Here is a 21,403-nt window from a genome sequence, read left to right on the forward strand (position 1 = left end):
AATTATACATATATGCCTATGTAAATAGATATAGATAGCACAGATGCGGGTATATTCTAGTCAGGCACTGCCATCTCGAACTGTTTCCTAGGCTATTGTTCTTGCTCGTTGTCATTGTTTATGTACGTGAATTGCACAGCCCTTTGACGGTCGAGTAGTGTGTTTGTCCTGTGTGTATGTGTGTGTGTGTGTATGAGTGTGTGCCTCCAGTTTGTTCTGTCGGGCGCAAACGTCTCTCTGTTCCGTCTATCAGTCAACTGGCAGACATTTTGGCAGTTTGACAAACATTTTGCTGCCTGCTCTCAGATAGAAAGGCACTTCCCAGATGGATAAACCCAGATGCCTCGACTCGCTTGCCTTTTAAATGCCCTAAATGTGGGTGGGTGTGTGTGTGTGTGTGTATGTATGTAAAAGTAAGAGTAAGAGTAAGAGTAAGAGCAAGAGCAGGAGCAAGAGTGAATCTACCCAGTTTCATGACGCGAACAGAACTCTGCCCACAAAAGGCGCAAACATATGAAAGTTAAATACTGAAACAAAGTTTGTCACATTGTCATTGGCATTGTTGTTGCCTGGTTTTTGCTATTGTTGTTGGGCTTGTTGCTGGTGTTAGTGCTGTAGCTTATTATAATGCCCTACACAGTTGCGGTTTTGTTTGAAAAGCCGCAAGCTGATTGTGCACAAGTCCGAGTACTGTCACATACATATGTTAACATCTACATATATGTATGTGCACACATACATACATGCGTACATACACACATATATAAATATGTAGATGTATGTATTTGTATAATGTAATGGATTATGCATGCATATAGAAACACGTCCACACACGCATATATACATATACATACATTTATATAAATCCTCTGCAGAACTGCTCTCACTTCGCATCTGCTGCAGATGGCAGAGCATTTGTAATCCCAAAAAGTATGCTACACTTTCCGCCAGAAAGTCAAGCCAAGACTGTGTACTAGTGCTGCAAAAGAATCGATATTCCGTAATATCGATATTCACGATATTTTCAGAGAAAAAGATCGATAAAAACGATATATCGAACACTTCTTTTAAATGTTAATTTTCTTGCTTAGAATCTATTATAATATTTATATTAATTATGACTTCTTAATGGATAAAATGGCAACCATTTCAAGATTAAAATAAAAGCAACAGCATCAAACAAAAACAAATTTATTCAACCGAACAAAGTCGTATAACAAATTATTTTTCATTAACTTAAACCTAAAACAGCAATTCATTAAAGCTCAAATTCACTATGCTCCTTAAAATTATATTATAATAATAACAAAAACAATTGCCTCCATGGCAGTTTGAAAAAGAAAAGAAATTAAGACAAAACCCATTGGTTTTTATTTAAAAAAAAAATAGTTTGTTTACTGTTTCCGGTTTTAATGACGCCCTTCTGGAATTAGCAATCATTCCAGCTTTGTTAAACATCCTCTCGCTCTCAGAGGACGTTGCCTCATATTTTTTATTTACGAAGTGCAAAATGCTACCGGACTTGGGTGCCAATTCACTCTCTTGCAGCGATGGATGCATGCGTGTTAAGTGATTTTTAAGGCTTGTGGTATTTCCATTTGTTTTGCAGACCTTAAAGCAATTTCTGCACACCGCACAACCATCCTTTCCTTTTTCAAAATATTTCCACACTTCGGATTTTTTGGGGCTCCCACGGTCTTATTTTCTTCATCGGAGTCCACCCTCGCCGCGCCTAAAACACACATGCTATGATTCCAAGCTTTTCCAATAGGATATATCAATTGTACTTACGTTTTCTTCCCAAAAACTGATCAATTTTTTTTTCTTTCTATTGCAATTAAATTAAATCAATCAATTTGTATACAATTTAGCAAAATTAAATAAATGCGCTTCTTACACAGTTAAAACCAACGCCAAGAATAACCATTTTTCGATATATCGATACTAAGAAAACCATATCGATCTTTTGCCAAAATTCGAAAATATCGATTATAACGATTCCGATCCGATATTTTTGCAGCACTACTGTGTACGGTATTTTGTCAAATATGACAAATTGTGTCACACGCATTTATATGAATGCAGTTGATAATTGGGTCGAGCGAGCTTAAATAGTAATAAGTAATACTCACATTCGATCGTATCGCTTTGCTGCATTGAACGAATTGATTGAAGGTTTATTGATGTGTTTCTCTTTCGCTCTCTACCACTCTCTCTCTCTCTCTCCTGTTCTATATATATCTATATCTTAGACACACATATCTCTCTTTCTTACTCTTCTCATTCTCCTTCTCTCTCTTTACTTTAATTTGACAATTTACCTCTGCCATTCTCTCGTATTCCTATATCTATATTTCAATTACACTCTCACTCTCACACTCCTTTTCCTCCACATAATCTATCTCTTTCCTTATCTGTCTCTGTCTTTCTCTCTCTCTCTCTCTCTCTCTCTCTCTCTCTCTCTCTCTCTCTCTCTCTCTCTATCTCACTCTCCCTGTTCTCTACTCTATATATCCATATATATTGTTTACCTATATCTTAAAGCTACTTGTACTGTTTCACTTTCGCTTTCTCTATTTTTCTTTCTTCACTTTATTTCATTATTTCATATTATTTCTCTTTCTCTCTATCTATCTCACTCTCTCTGTCCTCTGCTCTATATATCCAACCTCACAAAATTCCAGCAGCAATACATTTTGGCTACACATTGATCAATTCCTCTTATCATATGCAGGCCACTCCTCCCGCCTCCTGCTCTGGCGCTGTCATCTCATGTGCTTATAAAATAATTTCAATACACGCCATAGAAATGAAATAAATATATATAAAAGCGAGGCGAGCGCTGGCCAAGGGGGGAACGCAGCATAGCCATTATATACGCTATTGAAAAGTTTTGCAACTGCTGCCCTCCCTCTCGCTCGTTGTATCTTTGTCTCCCTCTCACAGCAGCAATATATTTACCAGTTGCTGCTAAACCATGCGCAATACCTTTATCAAAGATTTCAGAATTTAGATTTGAGATTCGCATCTCCTGCAGCGGCGTCGCCTTTCAATGTTTGGCGCTCGCTTCAAGAGCTGACCAAAAGTTAAATATATTTGGCAGCAACTTGTATGCCCGTTGTGGTGCAGCGCCCAACCACCCCCGACCCACACAACGCCATTTAGGCCAAATATACATGAATAAGTTTAAACAACGAAATCTGCCTCAGCTTGCGTTCGAGCGACAAACAGACGAAGTGAAGTGTGTAAAGGAAATTATCGAAAGTTGTACAGAATTAATGTAAGGTAAATTCAAGGAAAATATTTGATCAATATATACATATATACTTATACATATATTAACATAGTTGTTATTTATATTCAAGCATTTAATGCCCTTTGTATGATATTTTAACCTGCTTAGCTGCAGCCCGAGCACAGCCCTCGCTGTTGTATTTGAATGAATATTCAATCAATTAGGATGTACGAAATTAGTCGGAATTGTGCATTTATATTGCTGCAAATTAAGCAGTGCATTTCGGCATTACATTTGCAATTCGTGCTTCGCATTGAAATGATTTAATGCCATCAACACTCGACTCACGCCTGCCTGCACTCACCTCTCACTCACTGCTGAATAGATTAAACACGTTGTGTTAAATGCAAAACTAAGCTTATATCAGCGCTGCAAGGTGAATCACTTCTGTCTTCTATCATATTTGTGTAAATTTACCAGACAGAGAGAGAGAGAGAGTGATAGAGAAAGAGAGAGAGAGAGAGAACGTTTCTGTTTACTCTGTTGCTAGACTAGACATATACCATATCGAATTCTTTCTATGTTCATAATACTGTGTATCTCTCTTCTCATCTCTCTTTCTCTCTATTTCTTTCTCTCTCTCTCCCTGTCATTCCCACGCTCTCCTTCTTTCTCTGTTAATTTCGCTATCTCTCCCTCTCCCTCCTTTTTCTTTCTTTCTGCATTATTTTCTCCAGTGTTTCCTCTGTCTATCTCATTCCGTTTGTCTTCCTTGATACTTATTTCTCATTGCGTCTTTCTCTTTATGTGTCTACATATGTCTATTCCCTCTCTTAACCTATATGTCTTCATCATTTCCATTTCAATGTAGCTTCTCTCTCTCTCTCTCTCTACTCACAGTATCTCTTTCACTCTCTCTTTCTTTCTTTAGTATTTTCTTCGTGGTTTCCTTTCTTTATTTATATCCGTACATATTATTTCCTCATTTCGTTTCTCTTCTTTGATACTCCTTTATCTTTCCGTCACTTTCTTTATATGCTTACATGCCTCTCTCACTCTATCACTATAGCTGTCTCTCTCTCCTTCTCTCTAACTCTCTAACTCTCTACTTTTACAGCTCAATCACTTGGTCTCCCTCACAGTCTCCCTGTATCTCTTTCTCCCTCTCTCTCTCTCGCTTGCCCTCCTTCTAGCTTTTAGTTGCTAGCTTCATTTGTATACATGTGTGTTTTTTGGATTCCATTTGCAATTAGTTCATAGATGCGTGTTTCATGGTTCATTTGTGGGAAAAATTAGATATTAATACCCAATCCACACACGCTCAAATGCATAGACACACACACACACACACACTTGATCTAACAGCCATGACATTTAGTACGTTTTTCTTGAATACCCATTGCAAATGCCTTTAGGCTACTTTGATCAAACTTTCTCTTTCTCAAAAACAATTAATCAATCGATAAATATCGATTTGTAATCGCTTTTACATACGCTTACCCTAGTGAGTAGAGGCGTAGAGCCAACTACCGTTACATTGCTCTATAGTAATTATAAGAATTAATCATAGGGTATACACGATTTCGACTACGCCTTGGCCAATTGTTGCTTGTTTTTTCTCCGTTGGCTTCTGCCTGGCTGGCTGGCACAGGGTGACGCTTGATTTGCATATGTATTGATGCTGGTATTGCCATAGCATTTGCATTTATGCATGTAACCCACCAACTGGAACACTCGCAGATTCAGTGGTGTCGGAGCAGGAGCCGGAGCCAGAGCTAGAGCTGGAGTCGAAATTGGAGTCGGCGTGTGGCTGGTGGCGTGTGGCGTAACCGCGCATTTGCACATTTTACGGTCATGTTTATGGGGCACCAGTTAATCGATTATGCATGGCCCGAGTGAACAATGCCGGAAATGTGCAAATGCTCAAATGCTCAAATGCAGCGCATCCGCTGCCAGTCAGCAGCTTTTAGCTGCCGCTGCCTCTGCCGCTGCCGCTGCCTCTGCCACCCACTTGTCTGCATAAGGGCGGCATGCCTCTCACTCTTTCTCCAGCTCCCTCTGTCTGTCTCTGTGCTTGTGTCTGGGGAGCGGGGAACGGGGAACGGGTTATTAAGCATGCTTTGCATTTGACTTTGATTTATCGCCAGTTGCGCATAGGTGTGAATTACGGAAATTATTAGCCCAATGGAAAGTGAACTATTAGAGCAGGAAATCGTGTATAGCCGTGAGCTAAGAGTGGGACTAGCGCCGAGGCAGACAGTCTGATGCCAGCATTAGAGTAGTAAATTAATTTCGAATAAACTCAAGACTTATATAGTGCAGCCGACTGATATATAGATATCGATTGGTATACTACATGGCATACACACACCACAGCTATACCACACATACCACACCTAACTGACATCTTTCTCTGACTTAATGCACCCCTTTGGCATTTGGTATTTGAAGGTCTTCTCAAGAATTTGAGAAAGTCTATGTTTTCTAAGAAATTGACCGATTACGCACTATTCTACACTTTTGCTCACAGAGTTTGCTCAATTCAGAAATTGGAATTTATTTTTAAATAGAACTTAATATAATTATTGCATTGATCGAAATTTTGCATTCAACATATGCAGAGAGCGAATCCCAGTAAAATATAGCTTTCATTTTTGTACCATATAAAATATGTATACAAAGTATTGTACTATATTTAATGCATATTATTAATTATTTATTTATATTTATATTTTATATTTTTGCATATAATTTTTGTGGTAAATGAATTTTACTCTACTACTACTAATATAAAATATCATATAATATTTAAGTATTATTTTCTTGAAATAATTCTGACATATTTTACCAAAATCTAATTGAGTAATTGCTCAAGCTTCTCTACCTTCCCCTATGTTCAGACTGAGGTCAAAAGCGGCTCACCCACCCTCGCATATATCAAATTGCGAGCTTTGCAATTAAAATAAAAAAATATACAAATCCAATTAAAGCATCGAAATACAAGTCTTCAAGTACGACCATTTCGCTCTCCAACTATTCGCATTTATCTCAGCGACTTTAAGAGCTGCTGACATAGAACTCGTAAAATATGTGAACTTACGCACAAACGAAATAAATTTCACATTTTAGATAGACACATCCTCCAACTCCAAGCCGACAAGGCACCGCCCCTCCCCATCCTTTCGAGTTCGGCAATCCTGCAGCAAAATTCATATTGTAGTAGATGCCATAAATATTTCATAGCGCGCATTACAACAGTTCATATTCAGTTTTGATTTCAATTTCGCAGCAATACGTGTATATTTTATGTTGACTTTCAAATTCACCTGCCAGGTGAGGTGTGGGGGTGGGAGATGCGGGGATGGCGACGCATAGCCTGGCGTGCCTGGGCATGGCAAGGCATGGCTTACATGGCGTCTGCATGTCGCGTCAGACAGGACTACACAAGTCTATGCATGCTTATCCTTAAAGTTTGTCACAGTTAAATAACAATAAATGTCACACAAAACGCCATAAGCGTCTCCACCCACCACCCACCACCCATCACCCCCTACCCCTACACACATGCTGACGCACACACACGCACACTTACTGATAGCTGCCGACAACGAGACGAACATAAAAGGCAAAAGTTACCTCTACACCAGAAAACTCGTATAAAAGTTTCCCTTCTTCGGCTCTCGCATCTGACTGCTCGACTATGGATCCAGGGATCCTGCTGTCTGCCGCCTCCTGCCTGATGGCTAGCGGCTTTCGACTGGAGACTGACGACTGGTGACTGGCGACTGGTGACTGGTGACTGGCTCCTGGTTTTTGGCTGTCGATGGGCTCGCTGTCAGCTTCACCTTGACAACGCTGTCGTATTTTCATTTCAGCGCTTTTTTCGCACTCTTTAATATGTTATTATTGGCTATGCCATGGATTTTGGGCTAGAATGGAACCGAGATCTGGTTAATAATCATTAATTACTACAAATAATATTTAAAATTTAATATACATTTTTTATTTATTTATTTATTTTTATTTATTTATTTATTTTTTTTTTTTTTTTTTTTGTATATATAATTTGCATTAAGTATTCGAATTAATTATTAATTATGATTTATATTATTTTTTATTAATATTATAGTTGGTTTACTTTGTCATTAATATGGTTAATATTATAATTATTGTTATCGTTGTTATTATTATGGGTCGGCGATCATCATAATTGTGGAATATGGGCTGAGGTGGGGCTAGGATGGTATATCAAATAATTGAATAATTAAATAATAATTATTACTCTCAAAATTATAATTATTGCTAATATTAATATTATTATAGGCTGAATCGGTATTATTGTTCTCTTTATTATTGTCATATAATTAATATTATCTTGATTATTGTAATAATTTATTCTAAATTATAATTTTTAGTATTATTCTGATCAGTTCAATAAAATATCGCATATAATTATACAATTTATATTATCCTGATATAATTATGCTAATAAATCAATCAAACAGTTACTCAGAGCTAGAAAACGTGTATAAAATGTATATATTTATTATATAGGAATATCAAGAGGCACATAGATATAATTTCTTAACCTTATATCAAAAGGCACATACATAGATATAGTTTCTTCATCTCATAGTCTTCCAGGAACTAACTTAACTAAAATTTCTACAACTTTTATCAGTCCAAGTATCGATTGATTGCAAATTGAATTTACGGCATTTATGGCACTGGTTAGAGTATACCAGCTTCGGGACTCTATACCCTTCTGTTTGCTTGCTGCCTCAGCGTAAGCCTCTGAATGAGGCACGTCATAACTTTGCCATAAAAACAGCTGACAACTCCAACGCAAGGATATAAAGATGCCATCATTCCCAGTCAGCAGCCGTGGCCCATTTCTCACCCCATATATGTATGTGCGTGCATGTGTGTCTCTGTGTGCGTGTATATACATATGTATATGCTAGTTGTTTCAGTGGCTTAATGTGCTAAACAACTGCGTAGCTAAAGGACAAAGGAATTGAACATGCGCCAAATTTAAGTACTTCCCCAAGTCAGAGAATCAAATAGGCTGTCAGCTACATAAATAGTTTGCTATCCTTAATGCCTATTACTTTTCTAGTTTATTGGGTTTCGTTTGGATTTAACCTAAAACTGTATGCCCTGTAGCTGGGCAAGTTCTCGGTTCGACTAGTTAGTCACACATTGCACTGTGCTTTTCTGTTATCGATTAAAATCGATAATGAATCAACGACAATAGAGGAAGACAATTATAAATTTCAGAGAGGCCCACATAAACTCAAATTATGAGCCTACACAGCGAGTATATAAAGTGCGTAGTATTTGCCAGTCGATCATTTTGTTTGACTTCCATTTCATTTCGCCATTCATTTAAATTTGAGGTAAAGCCCTAAGAACTAGCTACACACATATACAATGCATATGTATGTAAACGCATTACTTAAACACACTCACACTCACACAAATACACACGCGCACAAGAGCAGACATTGCTTATACCCTGAACCCATTGCAAATATGAGTTCCGGGCATAATTTGTTCGTGTATGTAACAGCAGAAGGAGACGGAATGAAGGCAAAATAAGCAGGACGGCTGAGTGAGTCTAAAAACAGTCAATATATACATATGTTCATATACGATGCTATAGAGCTTCGATTCCTTAAGCCATCGCTCTATTATCAATAATAATCATTTAACTTGATTTGCTCTTTTGAGCGATTAGGGTATCTGCTAGTCGGCTCACCACCGACACGAGTCCACTTACATGTTTTGTTATGCATGTGTGGGCATGCATACAGGGAAATCAACTCAAGAGCAACAAGATGTTGGCATTGGCTTACATAAGATGAGCGCCTGGTAAATGAATATGTAGCTGCGCCAAGAACAATACGAGTCGCACAGTGGGTCAAGCTTCATCAATTAACTGTCAAAATTGGACAACCCAAAATGAAGGAATGGGGGAATACAACTCCAACCCAATCGTCTACAGTAGTTAAGAACTATTAATACCCAGCCCTTCAATCTTAATCCCGTCAGTCAATCAATCAATCACATTTCCGTTTTTCTGCTTGAGTCTAGCAATTATTCAATAAATCAATATCAGTCATTCCAGTAATCAATCAATATCAATCATTCAGTACAATGAATAACTTAATCAGTCTTTCAATCAATCAATAAATAAATAAGTTGACTAACTAATTAATTAATCAATCTCTTTTTTTTCATCAATTATTTAGTTAATCAAATAGTCAGATGTTAAATAAAAGTAGCAATCATTAAGTTTGTGATTCACTTAATCAAGTAAATCACTTTGTCATTCAGCTACCAGTCAATCAATCAATCAGCTTATCCACATAAATGGTCAGGCGACGATCAGTCGACCATTCACCCATACAAAGCCAATCAATCACGCTATTATTTACTCTGTCAATCAGTCAGTCATTCAATCATATTCATACTCATATCATACTCGTTGATCTTCAAACAGTAAATCAGTCAATCATTCAAGGTAATCAATCAAGGAAAGTAAGCTGTCAGTGGGGAGATTTGCTCTGTCGCTCCCTGACAGATTGCTCAATAAAACTGGAAACTCTCGGCCAACTTGGGGGGGAATATATGACTAAATAGCTAGGCTAGACTTCAGAAGCAAATATCACACACATAGTTTACACATAGTTTCAAAATTGGATTCGCTTTACTACCCAAAAACGAACACGAAACACACACAAACTTTTGTTCTTCTTCTGTAGCTACAATTTCGATAACGGGAAGGTAAGGAAACACATTCGCAGTTGAACGATGAGTGACTCCAAGCGTCAGGTGAAAACGGTGGCCGAGCAGGCACTCGCCAGTCTTGTGGAGCGGGCCAAGCGCCTCCAGTTGACCAGTGTCTCCAGCGTGCAGCTGAATAGTTACGGCGCTGAGCAGCGGCCAAATCCGAAGGAGGACGAGACTGAGCCGAGTGCTTCGGCTGCAGTTGGTGGTCAGGCAAAGAGGTCAGCGAAGGGCAACCAGCCTGGCCCCGGGTCGACGACCCAGCGATCGCTGGCCACAGCAAGGAAGCAGCGCAAACTGGATGCGGAGCCATCGCCACCGCCGCCGCCGTCGCCCCGCGAGCTGGGCGTGATTGCCGAGCTGAGGGATGAGTACTACCAGACCGACCAGCTGCTCGACCAAATGCTCGCCGAAGCCAACAGCCTCAATCGGGACATGATCTGCTGCTCGCAGCATCAGCGCGATCTCTCGCTCGTGCAGCAAATCGAAATGGAGACCACAACCCGCTCCCTGGACTCCCTGTTCGGGGCACTCAACGAGGACCTGGGACGCAACGATCTGCGCGAGGCCATGGAGCGCTGCGACACCGCTCTCAAGCGCAGCAAGCAGCGCCTATGCAACGAGCTGATCAACGAGCCCTCCGATTCCAACTCCGAGTCCAACTTCCGCCATTCCAATGACAGCAATTCGCAAGACAGCTCCAGTGACGGCAACTTAAGTATCAACAGATCCCAGAATAGCAACAAAATCACAACATTTGAATGTATCAGCGAGGCCATGAAGAAGTCGGGCGTGCAGGAGGCGCTGCTGATCCTGCCGCTTGAGCAGCGCGGGTCGTCGTCTGGGGACTGCGACGGATCGTCGTTCCTGGCCAAGCGCTGATGCAGATGCCCAATTCCATTTGGCTTATCATCTAGCATAGGTTTACAATATTCGAATTGTCGCTAAAAATCAATAAATTCTCGTTGTACCATAGACACAACCACCTTAGCCAGATCCTAATCCGCATACCCATGCCAATCGCAGCTGTTGACTCTGATACAGATGCCAGTGGCAGCAAACTTTTCTTGTTAAGCTCATCAACTGGATGGGAAGTGCAGCCGAACCCTTCTGCATCCATCTGTCCTCCTGCTGCTTTCATCAGCAGCATCATCAGCTGGCAAACAGTTTGCGTTGCGGCCTGGACTTCCATTCGCAAACACTACTACTACTACCCACTTCCACTGCCACAGCCAGTGCCACTCCCACTCCGAAGCCAACTGCTACTGCCACAGCCAGTGCCACAGCCGTAGAGTTTTACGTCTCTCGCTCCGGCTCATAACTAATTACCGCCTCCATCACATCGCATCGCATCGCATCGCATCGCCGCATTGCCAGCATCTCGAAACTTTTAAATTGAGTTGCGTGTCATAGTCAAAAAGTTTGCACACTTTCCGTTAACGCCCCCTCACCCTTAACATACAGTTCCCCTGGCATCCCCCCTGCTACCCCTCCTCATTGATGCTCTTCAAACTGAATACGTGATATCGCCGTATGCCACAATAAATCAACTTTGTCAAATTACATATATATAATATATATATATATAATATATATATATATATTATATGTATGTGCTTATACACCCGCAATTACACAAGCACACACACACACATGCACACGCACTTGCTTGTGTGTGCCTGTGTGAGTGCGCGTGTGTGAACCGTAGCGAAAACACATTCAAATAAACTAATGATTCCCAACTTTTTATATTATGTATGTTGAAAAATAAAACAAGTGTACTCCAACCGGAAGGGAACACTAAGAGTTACCCTGGGATACCCATATCATTCTACAAGAGGAATGATGAGATCCGAAATACTCATTATCTGTATATTCATTATAGCAGATTTCAAGTTTGCAAAGGATCGATTTTTATCTATGAATGAGTTATCGAAAAAATGTTAAGCTCTTGTGGTATATGGAAATACAGTATAGTCCGGTTATAACGTCTCCGCTTATAAAAGCAAACTTATACGGTTTCCGGGTATAAAGACGGTCCCTTGAGCGTCGTTACACCCATATTATACTGTATATATTTTTACCATACATATGCGTATTATTTTATATTTTTCTATGCCCGTTATAGCCGTATTATACTGTATATATTATTATTATACAAATGCGTATTATTATATATTTTTCTATACTCCATCTACCACGCCTTCGCTTGTCTATTGCAAACTCTTATCCAGAAACGAACCACCCTAAATTAGCCTTTTCAATGAGCTCGCTGTATACTAATTTATAAAAGGGTCTCATAAAGTTGCCAGCTCTATGTCAGACTAAATAGTTTTGAAAGCTCTCAAAAAATTGTATATACTACATTTATTGTTGATGCGATACATCATTTCCCAACTTTTAATTGGTAGTTTCCTGTCCAAATTGAATGGTAAGCAAATATATCAAAATGAAAAATGCGAATATGGAAAAGAGCAACAACGAAATATTCCCACGTAACGCAGCACAACACAAAATTACCTAAGGTAACGTATTGTCAGTCAAGTCACGGCTTAGACTGAAAGTCCCTGATTTCAAAGTTTTTATTGGATCATTTGATATTGCATCGAAATTGAATGAAATTTGTTGTAGACGAATCCAAGTCAAGTTAGGCAAGAACTTTACAGCCGGGCACAGCCGACTATACAATACGCGCTACAAATACTAACTGACATTCGATGTCTCTGCTGAAATAGAATAGAATAGAAATAGATAATGGAAATTAAGAAACTAACTCTTAACGAGACCAATATATTCCATTCAATTTTGAATACAAGTAAAAATATATATGAATAGATTATAAAGCTAGCATTTTTGTTCAAAAAAACACACACACACTCATTTATTGATCGATATATGTAATAGATATAGAGATGATATAAAATTGTAGTCACATATCCATCTTTGGTTATATTTTTGGTAGAGTTATGTTGGTCTGAAATGTAGCCTTAACTATTGTACTATAAATAAAGTAATACCTAAGGCAAGAACTTTACCACACATATAACATTTGTATTCGCATGTATATATATATATATATATATATATATATATATATGTATATATGATATTCATACCACTCCATTGTTCAGCATGAAATAATACATAGGCAGGCAAATAGTTCCTTAACTATACATATATGCGTGTGGCTCAACGTATTTTATTTGTTATAAGTTACCATAGCACGAAACAAGAAAAGCTAAGAGGCAGATCAGTTTATTTTCAGCTTCGCATGGGATATCTCATTGTCGCTTTGCTTTGCCAGAGCCAGTGTCCAACAGATGATCCAAAGGGGAAAGAAAACAGTGCAAGCCGCAAAATATAGCCAGTTGCCATAAATCTGCAAGAGATGAATCGCAAATATGAACTAATCATTGGAGAAAGTGCTCCGATCGATCGCACTCACCACTGAATCAATAAGCGCAAAGGTAACCGCATCCATGACAGCGGCGACGGCGCGCAGCAGCAGCTGCTGGAATGTCAGTTCGGGAAATTCATAGAAGGTCAAGACCAGGACGACGGTGTAGATGACCACCATCGGATTCAGTAGCAAAGCCCACAGACGTGCCAAGCCGCGCAATGCGCCATTCCTGCTGCTTGGGTTAAGGGCCACGACCATGGGCACCGACAGCGCCGCTACCAAGAAGCCCAGCGAGAAGTTGAGCAGTCCAATGACAATCAGAGCACAGCCATAGATGAGCAGCATGCAGATGTGCAGCAGCTCCAGTCCGCCAGGAGGCAACACCACATAGAACGGCAGAGCAATCCCAGCCACATTGAGTGCAATCAGCATGGTTAGAGTAAGCGGCCCAGCGCCTATTGACAGTTCCATAAGGTATTTCTGCAGCGGCAGCACATTGCCCATGTAGCCGATGACGAGCGTTACAACCAAATAGACCAGCACAAAGCCATATGGCAACGATAGCTTCATAGAGAACACAACTGGATCTGTTTCATTTCCAGCTGCGTCCTGCTGTGCGTGACGCTCTGCGGCATCTAATGTGGACCAGGACAAATACGCCTTGACGAAGCTGCAGGCGATAAGCGCCACCAGGGCGGGCATGTAGTCGCCAATGGATATGTAACGATCGTTGTGTACAATCACGTAGAAGAAAAAACTCTGATGGAAGCGTTCCAGCAAGTTGTTCAGGCTGCGGGAAATGCCCTCGATAGACTTTAAGAGGGGCACGGTCGCCGAGCTCGGATTGGACTTGACATTGGAGTTGGTAACACGCTTGGCAGCAGATAGGGTCAGAGCATCGATGCGGTAGCGATGGAAAAGTCCATGATTGCCATTGGGCACGCCCGTTGCCTGTGTCGCCAGCATGGACAGCATTTGGCGTAAGTTCTGCTCGTAAGGGGAGAGGTTCATGCGACGCCTCTTGCGCGGCGCATGCTTGTACCCAGAGGTGACGCCCTCGCGTGCCATGATGCGCTGCACCAAGTTGAACATATCCAGATTGGGCAGCTTGCCATTCAATCCCTCGACCTTGACGTCAACATAATCTGCAAAAACACATCGGTTATTCAGCACATGATGGCTCATGCCAATTGTATGGGAAAACCAACCGACTTCCAAGTCCTGCACTTCGATGTTTAACGCTGCTTGCAGCGAGCCGGCGCGTGCTGGTAGGCTTCCAGCGACCAGGTACGCACTGCTACTGTGATAATTTTTGTAGCCGTCGTGGTAGGCCTCTAGCCAGGCCTGCATGCCCAGCTGCTCCTGCTCGGTGACCAGGAATACCAAATCCTTGGCCCAGTAATTTTTACCTGCCAAAGGAAAACCGCTCTAAGCCAACACTCTAGCTGTGTGCCAATTGTGTGCTACTTACGCCTGGCAAAGTCGGCAAAGGCCAATAACACTGGCACGCTAGCCGTTATTTCGTCATGCACCGAGTTTGGTGGACGATACGGCGCCGAGAATACTAAACCCTCAGTGGAACCGATGCGCGGTGCACGCAATATGCCATAAACGTTCTTGCCATGGAACTCTTTGCCGCCACCGAACGGATAGCGTAGCGTAAAGTTATGTGTGTATGTCTCCAAGCCAAACTCATTAAACTTGGCCATAATCCAGGCGTGCGGCGTTGTGGACTGATGGTCTTTACGTTCGCGCTGCAACTCCTCTAGCAGCTGGAGAGCTAGTCGATTGGCATCTATGCGTATCTCAGGGTACACCAAGCCTGCAATCATCATTGTTACAACTGCAGCAGAATCAACCAGCTGTATACGCACCTGGTGATAGGGCATTCTCTGATAAGTAAGTTCCATGGTTGAATTCCGGTAGGGCGAGGCACATAAACCAGGCCACACCCGCTGTGTAGAAAACATAGCACAGCTTGCGCATATGCTTTGCAAGACTGTCGACCAACTTATTATGTGTTGATATTGACGGATCCGATAGAAGACCCATTTTTACAGGCACTTGTTTCCATAAACCAGTAAGCAAACAAAATTTAGCCGGCACAGCTAGGGCTGCAATTATTCAGTTTACACTGTCGTTAGTCAAGTCAAACAGCAACTAGGGATACCTTATTCGGTTGCTCCGCTATCGATATTTGAATTTCGTACTTTTATTAGAGCTAAAATAACACCGATTTTTTTTTATGTTTTTCAAATTTTATATCAAAAATATAACTGAGTACAAAAATTTCATGTAATTTCGTGAATATCAATATGTGTATACATGAGTTTATTTGCAAGGTATTAAATGCTAATAAATTAAAGCCCCAATTCTGTCATTTTTACCAAGTATGTTAAATCGGTGCGACGTCACGATGAATTTACAAATTGTGGTCATCATCGATAAAACGTGTTTCTACTGCAGTATTTTTTTTGGCGCAATTAATCCCAAATATTTGAAAGCTTGGAAAAAAAAATATTTTAATTAATTAATCTTAATATTATAAATAAACAAATGTCAATTCCGAAATAACTTTAAAAAAATATATATATATTTATATATATATATATATATATATATATATATATATATATATATATATATATATATATATATATATATATATATATATATATATACAACATATCAGCGGCAGAATTATCCACAAATATTCGACAGATTAAAAAACTAGCTAAAAAATACTACACTTTAAACCATTAACTAGTAAATATTACAAGTGGCTAATCATTAAATATTATTAGTTGAGAGCTATAGCATTACGTATAAACAGCTCTATAGCTTTTTAAGATCCAGTGGCACATACCACTAACTATGGTTAATGCACATACGCATTCAAATTGTAATGAAAATGAAAAAAAAAAAATAATAATAATAATAATAATAATAATTGCAATACCAATAAAGTTGTACCTATAATACATTATTATAGTATAATATGTTATAGAAATTTTAAATTTAAACTAATATACTCATGTAATAATATAAAGACATTTCATTTTAAAAATACCGAAGTTACTGTTCAATGTTCCTTAACAGCCTAATCGATTAATCGCATACTATTGTTTTTTCGTCTTTAAAAAAGCGATATATCGATAGTGTTAAAAAAAGACCTGGGTAAAAGTACCCATCCCTGCGCGAAATACACAAAGCAAAAGTGAAAAAAGCATACAAAAATAATAAAAGTTCAATTAAGAATCGAACCTTTGCGTCGTACAGTTAAATTGTTATTACGAGGCGTACACTGATTATATTGAGAGCTACAGACAAATCGAAATCACAAATTGCAATCAGTGCATCAGATATAAATATCACAGCAGCCATTCAAAATGGCCACCAGCGAGATTTCTAGCTCCAATGAGCGGCACTACTACGCTAAGCTGGAGGCAATCAAGGATATACGGGACAAAACGTTGGCCCTGGAGAAGCTCAAGGTGCGCATCATTAAGGAGGTGAAGCTAAGCGATGACGAGGAGAAATGCCTGGACGAATATCGCAAGGAAATGGAGCATCTGCTTGAGGAAAAGATGTCGCATGTGGAGGAGCTCCGCCAGATACACGCTGACATCAATGACATGGAAAACATTATTAAGCAGACGAAGGAGAATCAAACGCGCTCTTTCGATATGGCCAATCGTGTGTACGAAGAATACCTCGCTCTCAAATATCAAATCGACCACATGCGACGCGACTACCTGGGTCTCAGTCCTCTCCGAGACCTACACGAAGAGGAGGGCAGCCCCATATCCAAGGATCGCTTTCAAACAAACTTTCTCAAAGTCGCCGCACAATCTGCGGCCGTGGCAGCAGCAGCAGCCGCAGCGGCCGCCGTCACACAGCCGACATCTTTGGCGAGACCCCATGCACGGCATCCGCTGATGGCGGAGGCCACCGTGACAGCAATGCCGCCGAATTCGGCCGGTGCGGGTGGAGGCGGTGGCTCCAATGTGCCCAGCAGCGGTGGTGGTGGACCAGGACACGCGTTCATGCCACCCGCTCCGCCTGGGGCACCTGGCAGCGCTGGCGCTGCCGCAGCTGCGGCCGTGGCTGCAGCTCGTCTTGGCAAGAGCGACTTTTCAGCACCGCCGCCGCCGCCGCCGACCACAAATCGATTGCAGCAGTCACCGTCGATCGGGATTGGACATCATCCATCTTTTCGCTCTGACTTCAACGTTAACCTGAGGCAGCAGCCGCCCCCCATGAAGTCCTGCTTGTCTTGCCACCAACAGATTCATCGAAACGCGCCCATTTGTCCGCTCTGCAAGGCCAAGTCGCGCTCACGCAACCCCAAGAAGCCCAAAAAGAAAAACAACTAATTGCCGCCAATGCTCCCATCAATTGTATTCTATATGTTCCATCAAATTGGAACTTTTACTAATTTAACATTTTAGATTTTTTTTTTACATTTTTTTTATTTTGTTCATGTGGTTTTTTACATATGTATGTACTTATTTATTAACCCAGCGACGGTCGAGAGCCGCACATTGAAAGTATTACATTTTTCTCATAACCATTTGCTTGTAAGCTGCTAAGAAAATACAAAACTATTCTCAGATTCTGTCAACTATGCTAGTTTTGCATGTTATCTATAAGTTCTAATTGTATGTGTAGACTTATTACAACATAAACGAAAGCAATTATCGTGTCAAACTAAACCTAATTACTTTTTTTTGTACGTGTAAGCATTCAAGTGAATAAACAACAAAATTTTTCAAATTTCGTTTCCAACTTTTTTGACAGTTAAAGCGAGGAAGAGAAAAAAGGTGAATGTGACCGAATGATCGTGACTAAAAATTTGTCATTCCATTTTGTTTAGTCGATTGTAAAACATCGAAAGTTTCACACAATTATCGAAGTGCTGTCAAATATTTTCATTATTTCGTTCTGCTGGTCGCTGGAAAGAGTTCTTATATTTTTTACGTGCGCTCCTTAAAGTGGAAGGTGAGTTATCCAATATCCAAGTGTGAAATCGTAGAATTCTTAATTATAAACATATTTAATTTAATAAGTAGAACAAGAAATAAGAACTTCCAGAGGTTAAATACCTTTGCGAAGAGAAACCGCAGTGAAACATTGAATAATTATTTAGAGACATATTAGGTTCATTTTGCTATTCATCCGCAATATATCTGCAGCGTGATATAGCTCAAAACTGTTTATATCAAATTTAGTTCTTGTTATTTGAAAGTCATATTTTGTGCGAGTGTTGCGCACTCGCAGCATTTTGTTGTTTAACAGCACTGTTTGTCGCAAGGTTGCCAGATCGGCGCACGCTCAAAATCGAAATAGAGATCTGGCTTAAAAGAAATTACCGAAAAGAACGCAACAGACTTAACTGTGGCCCGACAAAAGTGGCACATGCGAAAAACGAAACAAAAACGAAGCAACAAACGATAAAATACAGAGTTAGGGCAAGAGCTCGCCATTTTTGTTATTAGCCATGTAAGTTAAAACGAAGCGTTAAGAACTAATACGATTTGAACGCATCAGTGCGGCTGGCTATAACTGTTTCTGTCAGCTACGTTGCTCACTCTTGCTCTCGCCGTTGTTTTTGTTGTTGCAGCTGCGTGCACAGAATTTGTGAAAAGAGAAAGTTTGAATTGGCTCTCGACTTGACTCGCCTTGTTGACTGCTTTCTGGGCGACATCAGGGAGAACTCGCTCTCTGGCTGACTAAATAACGAAAACAAGTGAATCAAGCGAAACTCTGAGAGTTCAAGCTGGTAAGAATTGAGTTGTGCATTGCTTTCACAATATTCAAAACATTCATTCCATATATAATCACGGCGAGAATCTTACAGAAAATGGGACTAAAGAAGACCGTTCTACACAACAACAACAACAATGAAGGCAATGACATTGCCAATGGCAAGATCCGTGGCTCGCCTGCATCTGCCTCTGGCAAGCTCCGCGGCTCGCCTGCAGCCGCCTCTGGCTACGAAATGATCGAAGACTCTGGCCCTGGCTCAGTGCCACCGCCAGCAAAGCCGAATGGAGACACCAAGCTGGAATATGTCGAGCAAAACATGCTGCCCGAGAAGAAGTCCGTTGTCGTTGCTTATCTGCTCTGGCTGGTTGGCGGCATTTTTGGCTTACATCACTTGTACTTACGTCGCGATCGTCAGGCGTTCCTCTGGTGGTGCTCCCTTGGCGGTTACCTGGGCGTCGGCTGGCTGAGTGAGATATTTTTGATACCCGAATATGTGCGCGACGCCAATGAGGATCCGCAGTTTTTGAAAGTGTTCATTGCCAAGATGCAGGCCTATCCTCGCCCGCCCTACTCCTCCAAGCGCTTTATGGGTCAGATTATGTTCGGCTACCTGTTTGGCCAGTTGTTCAGCTCGGCCATACCGCAATCTATCACTGGCGGCGTGGACTTAAGTTGGCTGCACTGGTTCATACCCTTGTTCGTGTCACTGGGCGTCTGGACCGTTGGCAATATTGGGCGTGAGTGCGGCATTTGGTGGCCGTGCTTCGTCGGCGCTTTCGTTGGCTATTTGGCGCGCTTCTACATCTACGATGAGACCTATTCGCTGCTGGTGACGTCGCTACTGTCTGCTCTGGTCTTTGATAGCTTCGTGAAGCAGTGGCGCCGTACTCCGGAGCGCAGGCGCAGTAAGGGCGAGCGCACGCTCTATCTGGGAACTGCCGTTTGCATTTACGTTGCCATATGGAGCTCCGTGGTGCTCTTCAATGGCTCCATTACCGACGACGACGGTGGCGAAGTGCCCATTTACGAGGCGTTGCAGAACTTCCTAGCCTCCGCCTGGTGGACCGACTTGAAGCAGGCCCTGTACGACACCTACACCTATGGACAACATCATGGCTGGTACGAGACATGGCGCGAGGTGTTCGAGAGCATGGACGTGGATGGGGAGCGCACGGCGTACAAGGTGCTGGGCGTGAGCGCCACTGCCTCGCAGGCTGACATAACGGCTGCCTATCGCAAACTTTCCAAGGAGAACCATCCGGACAAGGTCAAGGACGAATCACAGCGTGAAGCTGCCCATAAGCGCTTCATTGAAATCCAGCAAGCCTACAACGTGCTTAGCAAAATCAAGTCCAACCGTCGCCGCAAGAACAACAAGTACAACGGGGACGATGCTATTAAGCTCTAATTCCAGATCTGTCGAATCTCAGCTGAAGTCTGTTAAAATTTAAGGGATTTTTTTTGTCTACTACATTCCTTCATTAACAATAAAGTATTTATTTTTTATATATGTACACCTAGAATAATCTTAGGCATAGATCTAGACGTGCGCATGCAGCGCGGGCAATTCGTGCAGCGATATCTTTTTGCCTGGCTAAATGCAACGTGACGTGGAGACGTGACGAGGTAAAAGACAATTGCAGCACGGCTCGCTTAAATTAGAAGCCTGACGCTCAACCCCAACCCCCTCCCAGAGTATATATCATATAATATATTTATGTATGTATATTTTAAGTAAACATCGAGCAACACCTTTTTGTGTTGATTTAAAGTTATAATCTCAATCAAAGTACTCTATACACATAACTGAGGTTGTATAGCTCAAGTTCTAGTAAATCATAACCATTAATTACAATTAAACCTAGATAACTAGACTAGATAGCCTTACTACTTGTAATATCCCTTGAAAATGTGCAATGCTTAAGCTTAGAGCAGAAAAAAAGAAGACGTAGTCAGCCTATAAAATAATTATATATTGTTGATCGGATTGATGAATGATCTTCGTATAGGCATACGCAGATATCCATTGCCCAGATCTATAACCATTTTATATACATACATATATTATTATTGTATACCTCACACCACACTAAAAGTTTGTACAATTTTTTTTTTATAACTCCATTCATTTGAATTTGCTATTGATAATAATCGGTTTGCACTGTGAATTCTAAAGATTTTTTGTCCTTATCCTTGACAATCCAAAT

The 21,403-nt window shown here is 40.9% G+C and overlaps 4 protein-coding genes and 1 long non-coding RNA gene across 7 annotated transcripts; 3 read left to right on the forward strand and 2 right to left on the reverse strand.

Moving 5' to 3' along the window:
- Nucleotides 1–1,175: 1,175 nt before the first annotated feature.
- On the reverse strand, nucleotides 1,176–2,055 carry LOC149268045 (uncharacterized). Its single transcript, XR_016271235.1, has 2 exons — nucleotides 1,792–2,055; nucleotides 1,176–1,732 (listed from the first exon to the last, which is right to left on the reverse strand). It is a non-coding gene; the product is annotated as an uncharacterized LOC149268045 (long non-coding RNA).
- A 7,775-nt stretch (nucleotides 2,056–9,830) lies between these two features.
- On the forward strand, nucleotides 9,831–11,009 carry LOC149268046 (uncharacterized). Its single transcript, XM_089475331.1, has one exon. It carries the CDS (start codon nucleotides 10,052–10,054, stop codon nucleotides 10,907–10,909), a length of 858 nt encoding a protein of 285 aa, XP_089331457.1. The 5' UTR covers nucleotides 9,831–10,051; the 3' UTR covers nucleotides 10,910–11,009.
- A 2,197-nt stretch (nucleotides 11,010–13,206) lies between these two features.
- On the reverse strand, nucleotides 13,207–15,479 carry GAA1 (glycosylphosphatidylinositol anchor attachment 1). Its single transcript, XM_018014130.2, has 5 exons — nucleotides 15,302–15,479; nucleotides 14,899–15,249; nucleotides 14,636–14,836; nucleotides 13,473–14,572; nucleotides 13,207–13,406 (listed from the first exon to the last, which is right to left on the reverse strand). Exons 1-5 carry the CDS (start codon nucleotides 15,477–15,479, stop codon nucleotides 13,278–13,280), a joined length of 1,959 nt encoding a protein of 652 aa, XP_017869619.1. The 3' UTR covers nucleotides 13,207–13,277.
- A 1,096-nt stretch (nucleotides 15,480–16,575) lies between these two features.
- Nucleotides 16,576–18,142, forward strand: LOC108618231 (zinc finger C4H2 domain-containing protein). Its single transcript, XM_018014161.2, has one exon. It carries the CDS (start codon nucleotides 16,817–16,819, stop codon nucleotides 17,801–17,803), a length of 987 nt encoding a protein of 328 aa, XP_017869650.1. The 5' UTR covers nucleotides 16,576–16,816; the 3' UTR covers nucleotides 17,804–18,142.
- A 133-nt stretch (nucleotides 18,143–18,275) lies between these two features.
- Nucleotides 18,276–20,706, forward strand: wus (TM2 and DnaJ domain-containing protein wurst). 3 transcript variants are annotated; one of them, XM_089475329.1, is made up of 3 exons: nucleotides 18,276–18,428; nucleotides 19,051–19,209; nucleotides 19,288–20,706. In XM_089475329.1, exon 3 carries the CDS (start codon nucleotides 19,291–19,293, stop codon nucleotides 20,602–20,604), a length of 1,314 nt encoding a protein of 437 aa, XP_089331455.1. In that variant the 5' UTR covers nucleotides 18,276–18,428; nucleotides 19,051–19,209; nucleotides 19,288–19,290; the 3' UTR covers nucleotides 20,605–20,706. The 3 variants fall into 3 exon arrangements, with proteins under 3 accessions (XP_089331455.1, XP_089331456.1, XP_017869637.1); XM_089475330.1 differs by having other exon boundaries at nucleotides 18,297–18,428; nucleotides 18,978–19,209; XM_018014148.2 differs by lacking the exon at nucleotides 18,276–18,428 and adding an exon at nucleotides 18,703–18,929.
- Nucleotides 20,707–21,403: the final 697 nt, after the last annotated feature.

The sequence above is a fragment of the Drosophila arizonae genome, chromosome X, assembly GCF_054131065.1.
Source record: "Drosophila arizonae isolate 15081-1271.41 chromosome X, UAZ_ARI_1.0, whole genome shotgun sequence".
Lineage (NCBI taxonomy): Eukaryota > Metazoa > Arthropoda > Insecta > Diptera > Drosophilidae > Drosophila > Drosophila arizonae.